Source organism: Sardina pilchardus, chromosome 15 (assembly GCF_963854185.1).
Source record: "Sardina pilchardus chromosome 15, fSarPil1.1, whole genome shotgun sequence".
Classification (NCBI taxonomy): Eukaryota; Metazoa; Chordata; class Actinopteri; order Clupeiformes; family Clupeidae; genus Sardina; species Sardina pilchardus.
Window position 1 is genome coordinate 20,135,051 of NC_085008.1, and position 12,956 is coordinate 20,148,006.

At 43.2% G+C, this 12,956-nt stretch overlaps 1 protein-coding gene across 1 annotated transcript in view; it reads left to right on the forward strand.

Moving 5' to 3' along the window:
* Positions 1–358: 358 nt before the first annotated feature.
* ddah1 (dimethylarginine dimethylaminohydrolase 1) overlaps positions 359–12,956 on the forward strand; it is a 65,657-nt gene continuing 53,059 nt past the window's right edge. Inside the window, exon 1 of the mRNA XM_062555605.1 lies at positions 359–884. Within this exon, the coding sequence (XP_062411589.1) occupies positions 591–884 (294 nt within the window). The 5' untranslated portion in view covers positions 359–590. The remainder of the gene's footprint in view (positions 885–12,956) is intronic.

The window sequence follows — 12,956 nt, forward strand, 5'->3', positions numbered from 1 at the left end:
GAAATACTTTCACCCCTTTGTTCATCTAGGCTGAGAATGTAGTCTGGTATAAAGGGTTATTAATTCCATTAAAAAAGAATGCATTGAAGTAATTGTGAAGAGGCATTATGGAAAGTTAGTCTAAAATGCTGTGTTCTATTGATTAGACTTGTTCAGGACCACGTTCGTTGACATCTGTCAGAAGCACGCAAAATAAGCTCAAAGACAGTAACAGTCAGTAACTGAATGTAAAATTATGTGACTGTGTAACAACTTGATTACGCTTTACCTTGAACAACTGAGTTTCTCTCGGTTACTGTTTAGTATCTTGTGTAAATTGTAACTTGTCAGATTATGCGGTTCAGTGGGAATTGATACAGTCGTACACGTGATAGTTTGTTGCTACGCGTCATCAGAGCGCTGCTACTCGCTTGCAAATCTGCTGAAGTGAGGGTGTCAGTTAGTTTGCAAAATCAAAAGAAAGCAAGAGAAAACAACTAAATAGCATATAGAACCACAACTACTCGGTCGGCTACAACAGCATTGAGCGTAAAATTCTATTTAGTTGTTTTAAATTTGAGCGCTAGAGTTAAACGGCTTCAAACGCAAACATGGCTGGTTTGATGGCAGCTTTTGGTAACTTCACTCACGCCGTTGTTCGAGGAGTCCCTACATCTTTGGCGAAAGAAGCACTGAGGACCGATAACTTAGATGTCGACATTCTGAAAGCCAAACGGGAACATGAACTCTATGTAGAGGTTCTTAAACAGAAATTGGGTCTGGAAGTGATCGAACTACCCGCTGACGAGAGCATGCCAGACTGTGTGTTTGTGGAGGATGCTGCCGTGGTGTGTGGTGATACCGCTCTCATTACCAGACCAGGAGCTGAATCCAGACGAAAAGAGGTAAATCTTTGTATTTAAGCGTGCACTCGGGCAGGTGCATTTTCCACTCATTGTCATAAGGTTCTTCTACGGTTACTGAACGGAGTCGTGGCGCTGCTAGACTTTGTCTGATAAATGGCATAGCCTACGTCTTCAGTGATTGTCAAGATTTTCCTCTTGTCCAAAGTAACACAACAGTCCGTATAATAATTGTTAAATGATAGGCAACAGAATCCACATGAAGGAAATTGTAATCCTCCAGGCAACGCCCTTTGAGAGAGCGAGATATGGTCACTCTTGGGGAAACGCACCATTGTCCATTGACCGCTTCACCTTATGGAGCCAAAACTCTCCACATGTATGTCGTTAAACGGTGCTATTCATGTTATTGTGGTTTATTTCCATTTTTGTTTTACTTATACTTGTACTGATAAATTGAACAGTTTCTAGTTTAACATCCTAGTCCTATTCAAACAAATGCAAACCTACCGTGGGAAGTGTACTTAGTCACTTGAGAAAATTCGCTACATGAGTGATAACAACAGTGGTTTGACAGCAACACCTCGTCACTGCTTTAATATAAAAGCCAGTTGGCAGCTTTGTCCAATATCTACTTCTCTCCAACGTCGGCAGAGATTACTGCAATAAAAGAGGATCTTTGCAATGTGGGCTAATTACAGCTCTGACTTAATACCTGTTTTATTTGGCCAACTGGCCAAGCATGAATGGAACAATAGCATCCTCCCTAATACGGATGTGCATTAGCCCCCTGGTCCACTGATTTGTCTAATGACTTGATGCAAGGATCAGTGGGGTTTTGATATTTCACTTGTCCAATCAAATCACTTTCATGGACACAGAGAAGCTTAGGCTACTGTAATGCTTGCTCCTGAACCGTGTGGACACTGATTTAAATCCTCTTGTGGGGGCACACAGCATCTGATCTTAAGGACCTGCCTGAGTTGGGTTTCAAAATAATTGTTCAGCTCCATGTGTTTTTTTTTAGGTGGTGGGCTCAATAGACATTCCCACCAGACTGTTTTTTAAACATTGAGAAGTCAGACGTCTCCAGCTGAGTCATTTGCAGAAGCCTCACAAACAGACTGCCTAATTGGCTGTTCTGGTGCGTTTTGATCCCATAGGTGTGTGTGTGTGTGTGTGTGTGCGCGCGCGTCTGTGTGTTTGATTAGCTCCACCTATGTGGCTGGCTCTAGGGATGAGCAAATTCTCATCGGTCTGTGTGTTCAGATGTTGCCAGACTTGCCACTGACAGTCCCCACATACTGACTTAAAGCTTTTGGATAATGGAGTGAAACTCTATTGTGTTAATATCAGGGATTATGTGTGTAGAGGTTTTAGTCTATAACACAGTAATTGATACCCCTCATGCCAGATACACACAGGTCCATTGATGCAAGTTGTGTCACCCATTTTTGCAATTGTGTGGAATTACCAGTACAGTAGGCACATGAATTTAATGATATTCGTAAACAGAGAAAATGTGGACCAATATTAACATGTCATCACCATCGTCCTCATTGTAATGCCTATTTCAATTTGTCATCTTCAGCAGACATGTTTCCTGAAAAAAAAGAGCAAGTTATTCTGGTCAATGGTAATCGTATGGTTAAAAATACGACCAAACCACAGATCTGGAATTACGTGTATCTCCACGTAATTCCCAATTAAATGTTCATGGCATGCAAGCCACTTTCCCAGTCCACATTGATGGATTGACTAATCTGATGACTGTACTGTAAGTGAATTTGGAGCACAAAGCTGTGTTACTCTGCAGTGGAGTGGATCTAAAGACTGGGGAATAATGAGACCCATATTGATTAGGGCCCCAGACGTAACCTTGAGTCCATCTGTTGGTCTTGCATTATTAATAGATTTAGTGAGAATATTTTATACTCTGTTGTACTAAATGGTTTCTACTAGAATATAGAATATGTAGTTGTAGTAAGTATATGGAAACTCGTAAAAATGTGTAAAAGATGTTTTATTAAAATACCTTGGACAGTGCCAGCATCAGGATGAGGTTATCAGTTGATAGTTTTTTTTTTTTTTCAAGTAATTTTGTTAATGGTTCTTGTGATTCTAAAAGCTCTGTCTGAAATTTCAGCTGTTATGTTTGCTGAACATGTCGTTTTGTGTTTCATTAGGCATTGCATCTCTGTTAGTATTAAATGATCACTTCAGCTACAAGGCAGCCATTATTGCACACGCCAGTTACATTTTTTAGCTCTATTTAACTTGAAATTGATTTTCTTCTTCAACATTTGTCTTTTTTTGTCTGCTCACAAAGTTGTTGTTGAAATAGTTTGAGAAAAATAACTGAATATTGAGTTGTAGCCTCTGCAATAGCTGTACATCATCTCCCTCAGTAGCTTTCTGGAACAGCTTTGCTACTTGCTTCACTCACATCAGATGGTAATGGAGTTGTCCTCCATTAACATAAAGCGAAGTGGCTGCTATGAAATTAATCTGTCACCAGGTCTTTCCAGTGTAAGGTTGATTATAGCTGGGAGCACTGCATATCCCCAGCATATCAGTATGTGTGTGAGTCTGGGCTTGTTTTTCCTGATTGTCTGTAATGGGGCAATGCTCCTGTAATTGTGTTCCCAATTCATTTGTGTGCTGCTACTAATTAAGTTGGTTTTAGCATGGCCTCACACAGAAACACTTAAATGCATTTGTTTATGCTAGTGCTGAACGTGAAGTATGCTGATAGCTCCAACTAGTATACAGTTGCCATTGATGTCTGCTAAATTGGAATGTCTTGTGGGAATCTCACAATGCACCAACCACTTATATGGACTGTACACTTATCACGCCTGACTGCCATTGATAGACAACAGAGTGGACACACTAAGTCTAATGTGTTGCGGTTCAGTTAAGGCTTTGAAACATGATAAGGCCGGTGAAAGAACTTTGGACTTGATTGTTAGTCTTGAACAACTTGTTGGAGCCAGCCATATTTGGACTTTGACTTGCACTCTGTTAATGTTGTTTGAAAACTATCTGAAGTGTTGCCTCTTTGGAGGCCCAAGTGTGATAACCTGTTAGCAGCTTAGTTGGTTGCCAATGGAAAATCACATTGCAACCATCAAAGTTGTTAAATTAGTTAGCAAAGGAAGGAAGACAAATCACGGATGCTGAAATAGCAGGTGAAACAGTACAGGTTGTTATTTAGCTATCCTGTGTGGATGAAGATGATCATTTGCCAATTGAACATTCACCTCAAGGAGTTACATCTCACTGGTTGCTCAATAACTTATTTCTCTCTGCTTTCATTTTCTATCCGATTATCCCTAGTTTATGCCTCTTATCACAATCTGAATATCCATGTTTTGTTATCATAAATCACAACATAATAACTCATTTTATATAGCCCAATAAACCCACATCACACATTGACCGAGGTCATTTGATTTGGTTTATAGAACCTGATTTAATCCGTAAACAAAGATACGGAACTGAACGGTGTGCTCTGTCTTGTAGGAACTTAGGCCTGCTGTGTTATGTTGAACAGTACAATACATATTGGTGACTAGGTTTTAACATTGTCGAAACTTCCAACAAATCCCATTGTTCTCTCTGTGTAATGGTGGTGATTGTTCTGCTTAGTGTAGCATATCATTTAGGCTTTGTCAATGGATGAGAGAGGTCATGTGTCTTCTGTACCCCTCCTCCAATCTCCCCTGGGAAATGACAGCCTTCTACAGCTAGTCCTTCTTTGAATATTATAGCATTAAATATCATCATAAACAGCATCACTTCTGTCTTAACTGTGAGACTCCAAGGTTTTACTTGGTAATGCCTTTTCAGTTCCACCTCCTCTAGTGTTAATCCTAACTTGCATTGCTCTCAAAGTAATGTTGATCCCATCAAAGCTGGTAGGGCAGGAGGGTTTTACCTCCTCAGCCCTCTGACTTGGCACCGGTGCATATGGATGACAGAGTTAGTCTCTAGATCACAGTCTGTTGTTATTGTCATGCTGTTCTTTTTCGTGTAGCTGAAGGGTATTTTAAGTGAAATATGTGGTCACAATGTTTGACAAGCTGACCACTATGAGAAAATAAATACATTTGTCTGCTTTGTCAGGTAATAAATATTAGTTAAGCACACAGAGCCCATTAAGAATCATTGCTGGACGTGGAAAAGACATTTTGATCCTATGAGTAGGGCCTTCGCTGGCAGCTCACCAGGTCGGATCCATTAATGTGTTTCTGATCCATTAGTCCTGTCAAGAACAATGGAGATGGATTTCTGCTCGAGGGACTTTATTGATCGTTTTTTGATGGACTTCAGCCTAAGAGCAGATCAAGGCCAACAGACCTTTTTTTTTGGACTGAATGATCAAAAGGTGACTGCTGAACTGCTGAGTATATGAAATGTGTGATACATAAAATGTCAATCATCAATGTATTTAAATGAAGATAATGAATTTGGTTGGAGAGAGTGGGGTACAATTAATTAAATTCTTGCTTAACTGACAGATTCAGCTCACCAAAGTTGATTCTCCTTCCCACTTCTATGCTATGATCTTATCGGATTCCTCTTTCATAGGCCTCAATTGGAGGAGTTGGTAGTACTGTAGACCTCACTCACTCTCACTCTCACTTTGGGGAGTGTTTATCAGGTGGCTGCCATGGTTCACTGGGCGCCACCACATTTCTGCATGATGAGCTTTTCCCTGAAAGCAGCCCTCTCTTATCGCTCTGTCTCTCCCCACTGGCTTGAACACTGGAGAAGGCACCGCAAAATGTTGTTGTAATATGAGATGCCTCATTGGGGCAATAAAATACCCTTTAATATCCCCATCTCACCCCCTCTACCTCCTTCCTCTTCAATCCATACTCATCTAATCACGCCTTTCTGTATCACGCTCTTCATCTGTCAATCAGTTTGGTTAGTAAGCTGGAGAGGACAGCACTTGGGATATATCTGGAGCCAAAAGGCTGCTATTGCTCTTTTACATCAATTAGTAAGTAATTATCCTGTAATTAACTGCACAGCTCCAAGATACCTCTCAAGATGCCTCGATAGGTGGAGTTTACTGGTTCAGTTCTGTGATTTTGTTGAGAGAGAGAGAGAGAGAGAGAGAGAGAGAGAGAGAGAGATGCCGCACACTCCGAGTTACAAGTAGATTATTTATTATAAAATCTGATCTAAAGAAGGCCTAGGCCGAATCGTTACCGCTTTTATAATAAATAATCTACTTGTAATTTGGAGTGTGCGGCATCTCTCTCTCTCTCTCTCTCTCTCCATACGTTTTATAACCTCGTTTTTGGTGTGCGTTTGCACCTCTCCTTCTCAGTTTTGTGATTTTGTCGCCTGCTTATGTGCCATTTAGAAATGGCAGTGCTGGGTGAGCTGTGGCATAAGCTTCTGCAAGGTCTGCACCACATTTGGGTCCCAGTGCTCACTGGAACTCGGGTTGATATCCGACCTGCAGTCATTTCCTGATCCCAACCCATCTCTCTCCCACTCACTTCCAGTCACTTTTTTTTTTACTGTCTTTTATGATTGAAGGCAGAAATCCCATTTATGTATTAAGAATGGTTGTGCTGTTCTAGTTCTGAGTTGATTTGGAATGGTGTTGTTGTGTATTGAAAAGACACAGCACAACAAACTGACTGACAGCTCACTTTAGTAGCTTTTTTATCAATTGCCATTGATTTTCTTCATAGTTCTCGTCTCCTTTGTTTTGAGCAGAGAAGAGAAATGATTTTCCATTTAGTGCATTTTTGCACTCATCGTGCCATATGGTTCATTCATTCAGCCTTCACATGATGTCAGGCAACGGGAAAGCAGTCGGAGCCGTAAAATTCACAATGTGTGAAACACTCCCTCGCCAATATCATCAACCTGCAGCAGATGGATCTTCTTAAAAATTCAGACGCTTTTCTGCTCAGTATAAACACTCTCGCTGCTGCAGTCTCGCCGCTCCCCGCTACCTTAACATAAACCAGACAGTGGCGGGCTTTGTTATGGCCAGACAGCGCGCAGATGCACGTTCTCTTCTGTCCTGGTTTTGTAAGACTTCCTGGGAGGAAGTGGGCCGGTTTCCGTAATGGGGGGGTTTTGACATCCGTGTGCAAAATGGTGACCGTCTCGAAAACGCTCCGCTCCGAGGTCATCTTAGTTTTCCTACTGTCTGTGTCAGATTCCTGCACTTTAACCCGATGTCCCCGCATGAGAACCTCCAACCTTTTCTTTTTTTTCAGGCCAGACAACACAGGCCCTAGTGTCTTGCCTATGTTTTGCAAGTGTATGTTTGCATTTCTGTGTGTGTGTGTGTGTGTGTGTGTGTGTGAGAGAGAGCATGTGATGGAAACCTACTTGTTTAAGCCCCTCAGTCCCCCACTTTAAACCACAGAGTTGTGTTGATTGCTCTGTGAGCCATGTGTTTTGAACTCTTTCTCTCAGACTTGCTTCCTCTTATGCCCTTTTTCTCTCTCTTCTCCTCTCTCCTCTCTTTCCTCTGTCTCCTCTCTCTCTTCTTTCTCCTCTCTTCCCTCTCTCTCCTCTCTCTTCTCTCTCTCTCTCTCACTCTCTCTCTCTCTTCTCTCTCTCCTCTCTCTCCTCTATCTCTCCCTGTGTCTTTCTCCTCCTGCGGCCTTCAACCCTCTTTGCGTTGCTGTATGAAGCACCCATGCCGCACCTGGCTCGACCCAACCAGGCCCCAGTAAACCGGCACCATGTCTCTGTCCGTGTAAGTCCGGTTTTGCCCCATAGACAGAGGAAGAAGGGCACAGACGATGGGAGGAAGACTCCTGACGGGACATCCACTGGGGTTGTCTTGAGTCTCTCGGTGGTCAGACTGCGTGTTTTTATTTGACGGCAGGATGTTGAGGGGGATGTTATAGCTCAGGTCACGTCTGCCCATTCCGGCTTGACAGCAGCTGAGACGGGGAACGGGCCGTGCCTGACCCAGATCTGGACTGGAACTCGTCCAGATCCCCGCTGTGATCCAGGCCGCTCTCACCCTCAAAGCACACACACACCTGTACTCTGAACGACTCCAACGTGTCCTCGCTAAAGTACTGTCCTGATGGGGTCAGTTGAGGCACAGTGTTATTCAGTATTGTGCAATATTGAGGCATAATGATCTTATTTAGGAATATAGCATGCTCTATCTTCAGATATTTTTGTCTTTGGATGGGCTGGGGTTTTTGTAGACTTGGATGCTTGTTACTTTGGCTTGGAGTATTGTACCGTCATCTGTCAAGTTTATACAGTCTGGTTTTTCATCTTGCTGGTAAAAAATATTGTATACCAAAGTATAAATGAGATCCAGTTACAAAGAAGTACAATTAAGATACAGGGTTCAATACAGCTGTATACAAGAGACAGGCACACACGGAGCACAGTGTACTCCAGAATGTGTCTCTGGTTTGATACAGAATTATACAGGGTTTAAGGATAGATAATCCTACAATAACAGTGGCAAAGTCAGGAGACACTCAGTCTACTCTAATCAATGATTGTTGGCGCAAACAGACTCCATGACCCTGGCACCTTATATTATCTGTGTTTAGGAACAGCACAGATATCGTACAGGGCCATTTTAGTGTCAAAGTGACCCACTAGTGAGAAAGACAAAGTTAAGTAAACCACACATTGGAATATGAGGCCTAATACAGAACATGAAATCACATATTATAATATTGGACATAATGATCAATTCCTCTTTCTCTCAATCTGTAACTGGTGTGTGTGTGTGTTTGTGTGTGTGCGTGCGGGAGTGTGTGTGTGTGTATCAAAGATGCCCTTGGTCACTGCGTGTAGTTGTTTGATGGAGTGTAGACCGTGATGGCACGTTGGTTCTGCTGTACATGTGGACAGGACAGGAGCACATAATGGCTGCGGAATGTTCTTTTGCCTGAGCTCCGTCAGGCTTCATTTTCCACTCTCAGACTGAAAGGGAGTTGAGATTCACACTCCTGACACATACTGTAGTCTTATCTGCGCTCTGTGTTTAGAGTAGACCACCCAGCACTTCACCAAAAAATGCATGAAGGAGCAAGCCGTCTTTGTAGGTTGAATGCTCTTAAAAACATTTAAGCATTTAAAAAATGTCTTCGTTTCTCTTATCTTTGTCTTAAAAAGCGAGACCTGCTAAAACATGGCCATCTGTAGACACTTGAGTGGGAGTTCTAGGTTCATGCTTGCATTCGTCTTATCACCTTGCTTTCCATATCACTGGCTGACTGACTGACTGACTGACTGACTGACTGACTGTAGTATCATAATTGATGGGAAACTGTAAAAGCCAGTTCCTAGTATTGACGCAGACATTTTTCAAGCCACTGAGCATTGATGGAGCCACAAGGCTCCCAGCACCCACTCTGACTGTCATAGATGTGTGTGTGTGTGTGTGTGTGTGTGTGTGCGCTTCTGCAGACATAGCCTCATCTTAGTCTCGCTGGGTGCTTAGCGCCGGTCCGCTAGTCTGCCGCGCTCCATCTCTAACCCCCCCCCCCCCCCCAGCAGAAGCACCCCGCCGCTGCCATGGTGATGCCACTTCTCATCGTCACTTAGTCCAGCGCCAGGCTGCCAGCGGGCACCGCGACAGTGGCGCTACCATCAGCTCACAGTCTGCCCAGTCTGGCATGCAGCTCGCTGCCGGGTGTCAACATCCAGCGCCATGCTCTCTTTGTATGGATGGCACATACGACTAAAGCTCAGGGATACAGACGTCCCCCAGAATATGATTCACTGCAGTTTGTGCTGATATTTTTGCTTAATGTCATTGCAAGATATTGCATCCAAAATTAATTTTATTGTTTTTACAGTATTTCATTGTGCCTGAAGATTCCTCTCCAGGGGGAAAACATGTTGATTTGTTTAGCTAAGAGGGAAGTAGTTCCAAAGGGAAGGGTGAGCACATCCAAAAAAGATTAAACCAGGTGCTAGGTCTGAAGTGTCAGCAGTGAAAGGAGGATGGAGGCCTGCACACTGTTAGTTTATTGAACGTTTCGACCCCTTTAACTAAGATGGAACCTTCACTCAGAAATATGTTTTCATAGCATTTGATTTTTGTGATGTTGGTTGGTTGCCTTCCAGAAGATTCGCTACTGATATTGAACGTGAATGTAAGCAACGTCAAAAGAATGCTCTTCTGGAGCGGTGCACTGCAATCCTTAGCAAGATGTTCCAAAAGCTAGACTAAATCAAAGCCCCCCTCCTTCCCCATCCCCAGCGCTACTTCTCAGGAAGTCTTAGCACAGCACAGCGCAGCACTGCTGTGTGTGACCCAGATGCATCACACGTGCCCGACAAACATCTACATCGGATGAGCTCCCTTTTTTTGCGTTGTTTTTGTTCCTTTCTGTCCCGTACACTTTTTTTCAAGAGCACTTCCTTCTGTATGTTACGTGACATCAGTTTACATGGGAAATTCAGGCCATTGTGCTAACACACACACCCCACACACACATGCACACACACTCGCCCTCTGAGCAAACACATAATAAACTCCTTCTCACCTTGGAGGGGTCACACGACTTCCAGTGTGCAGCTTTTTCTGTGTGTGCTCGCCAAGGCTGGGCCAACATGAACACGACCCCGGGTCACCGTCTGTCTGGGGTTCAACTCTGTTAGCAAACATCTTCCACAGAGGGTTCAGACATGGGTTGGTGTGTGTGTATGAGTATGTGTATATGTATGTGTGTGTGTGTGTGTGTGTGTGTATATATATATATATACGTGTGTGTGTGTGTTATTGTGTGTGAGGGGGATAGAGTTGTTAGAACTTCTTGTGTCCAGGTTTGGTGCGTAATTCTTTTTGAATCATTTTAGCATTTTGAAGCATTTTATTTATTCCCAGGTGGGGGGGCAACTGGTTGAGCAATGTTGCAGGGGAACCACATAATCGGTTCCACGTGTTCCCGATGGGATTAACATGTTAATGTCTACTGATGTTCTGAGGTGAAGTTCTCAAGAAAAGTTGGCCAATATTAAAGAGAACATGTGAGCAACAACAATACGCCGGAACAATTCCCAGCAACATTGCTCAGCAAGATGCCTTGTGTATCATCACCTTTGAGGGAGACATCATAGGCAACGTGAGTGGATTGGTGTGAAAGAGCGAGTGTATTAAGTGTGTGAGCAACCTACACATAACTCATCTTGTACTTTGTCATCTTCCTGAATCTCAATATTCGGATTACCATGGCCCTCATTTATGAAACCTGCGTACGACATAAAACAGGCGTACGACAGGCATACGCTTATTTCCACGCAAAGCGTGACATTTATCAATTTGAACGTGAGCGGTGGCTACGCTCGAATCTCAGGTTTAGTCTCAACTCGTGTACGAAAGTTTCATGAATTCCAGGTGATCGCCGTCCTAAGATGATTTTTGCACTCCGATCTACGCTAGTTTCTACGCTCGATTGATAAATGAGGGCCAATAAGTCGAAGCTAATTACTCAGCACCAGTCAGAGGCTACATTCATTGATTTGCTCTTTTATAAGGTCGTCACTTTACCAAAACTATTGGTTTTGCCAAAAACATTTTGAAACTACAAAAAGACACACTTATAACATATATTTTGATACTACAGTAATGTCCTGCATATAAGCCGCATTGTGTATAAGCCGCAGGATAGTGTTTTATGCAAGTTAAAAGAAACAAAACCATATTGATACCATAATTCTGCAAAATCAATGTATAAGCCGCGGCTAATAGTCGGGAAATTACGGTATATCTTTAACCCAATTAAATACAATTGACAAAATACTATTTTGTATTTGAAATGCTTATTTTGAATACATGTATCATGAATACTGGCCATCTTTGCCTCCGTGGTGTCCCAGGTGAGTTGGTCAGTGTTGGGCACGTCAGGGGTGCTGTGTCACACATAGACTCCAGTTCCTCTGAGGAGAATGTGACAGATGAGCAGAGTAGTGGAAACAGGCGCTCAATGAGCCACATTCTCAGCTGTTTGTTCAGACACTGGCTCTGTGTGTGTGTGTGTGTGTGAGAGAGAGAGAGTGAGTGTGTGCGCTGTGTGTCCAATGGACCGCATGTGTCCTGCTGGCCGCAATCTAATGTTCTGTGCACGTCTGCTGCTCATTGCAAACATAATCAGCCTCTTTGTCCGGTATTGTGTTAGGCTCAATGACTATAGAGTCGCTGGCTAGGCTACCTGATTAGGAACTTACTGAGCCACATCCAGACCAGGTTTGGGCCAAATCCGCTCCTGGGTTGTTACAGCCCTGGCGAGCTCTGGGTAATATGGCTGATGAGCGGCCATTGTGGTGTTGAGGTTTTTTTTTTGTTGTTGTTTTTCCTGTGTTCTATTTTTGCTCCGTCTCTTGTCTTCTGTGCTTTGCTCCGTCAGCTTTTCATCATGTCACCGTTATTGCACTCCTCCGTTTCCGTTTCAACGATGTTTTGATCTAAATGATGTCACACGGCGGCAACCAGGCAGGAGGTGGCACACGCTGGCACGTTCGTTATCTTTGAAGTCTTGACAGAATGAGTAAAGAGAGTTGCCCTGATCAGGCAATCAACCCATTTATCACCGCAACCTCACTCAACATGCCAGGGTTCACTGTCGCGAGCGTTCAAAAAAAAGTGTACGTGCGGAACTCCCACAGGGACGAAGTTTAATCAGCTTACATCCAGCTGAGCTGTCACATCTCTTTGGAAGTTTTTTTTTATTATTATTTTTTTCTAACACAGTCACCATTTTTATCCTCTTTGTAGTTCTACCTCTGTGAAGGTATTCAGGTAGAATTTTAAAATAAGACTTCACTATTTCTAATCTTGCCCGATTAAGCAAATGGCTGCCCAGTAGTGCTTCTTGTGTGTTTTTACGTGTCAAATGCAGCTGGCTCTGCACTGCAGGACTCAAGCCACTGATTTATGAGTGCCATGTGACGGTCCATTTGTAGGTCTCTCTGTTATGAGCAGTTGTGATGATTGATTGGAAAGGCACTGGAGGTTATTGGCTGTGGCAGGAAGCAAGGCGTGTCCTGCAGTGTTTGTGTGTCTGAGAAGGAGAAGTCTGAGGGAGGGAAAAGAGATAGAGGGAGTGAGTGTGGGCCTGTGTGTAACCATTTGCACGTGTCCTT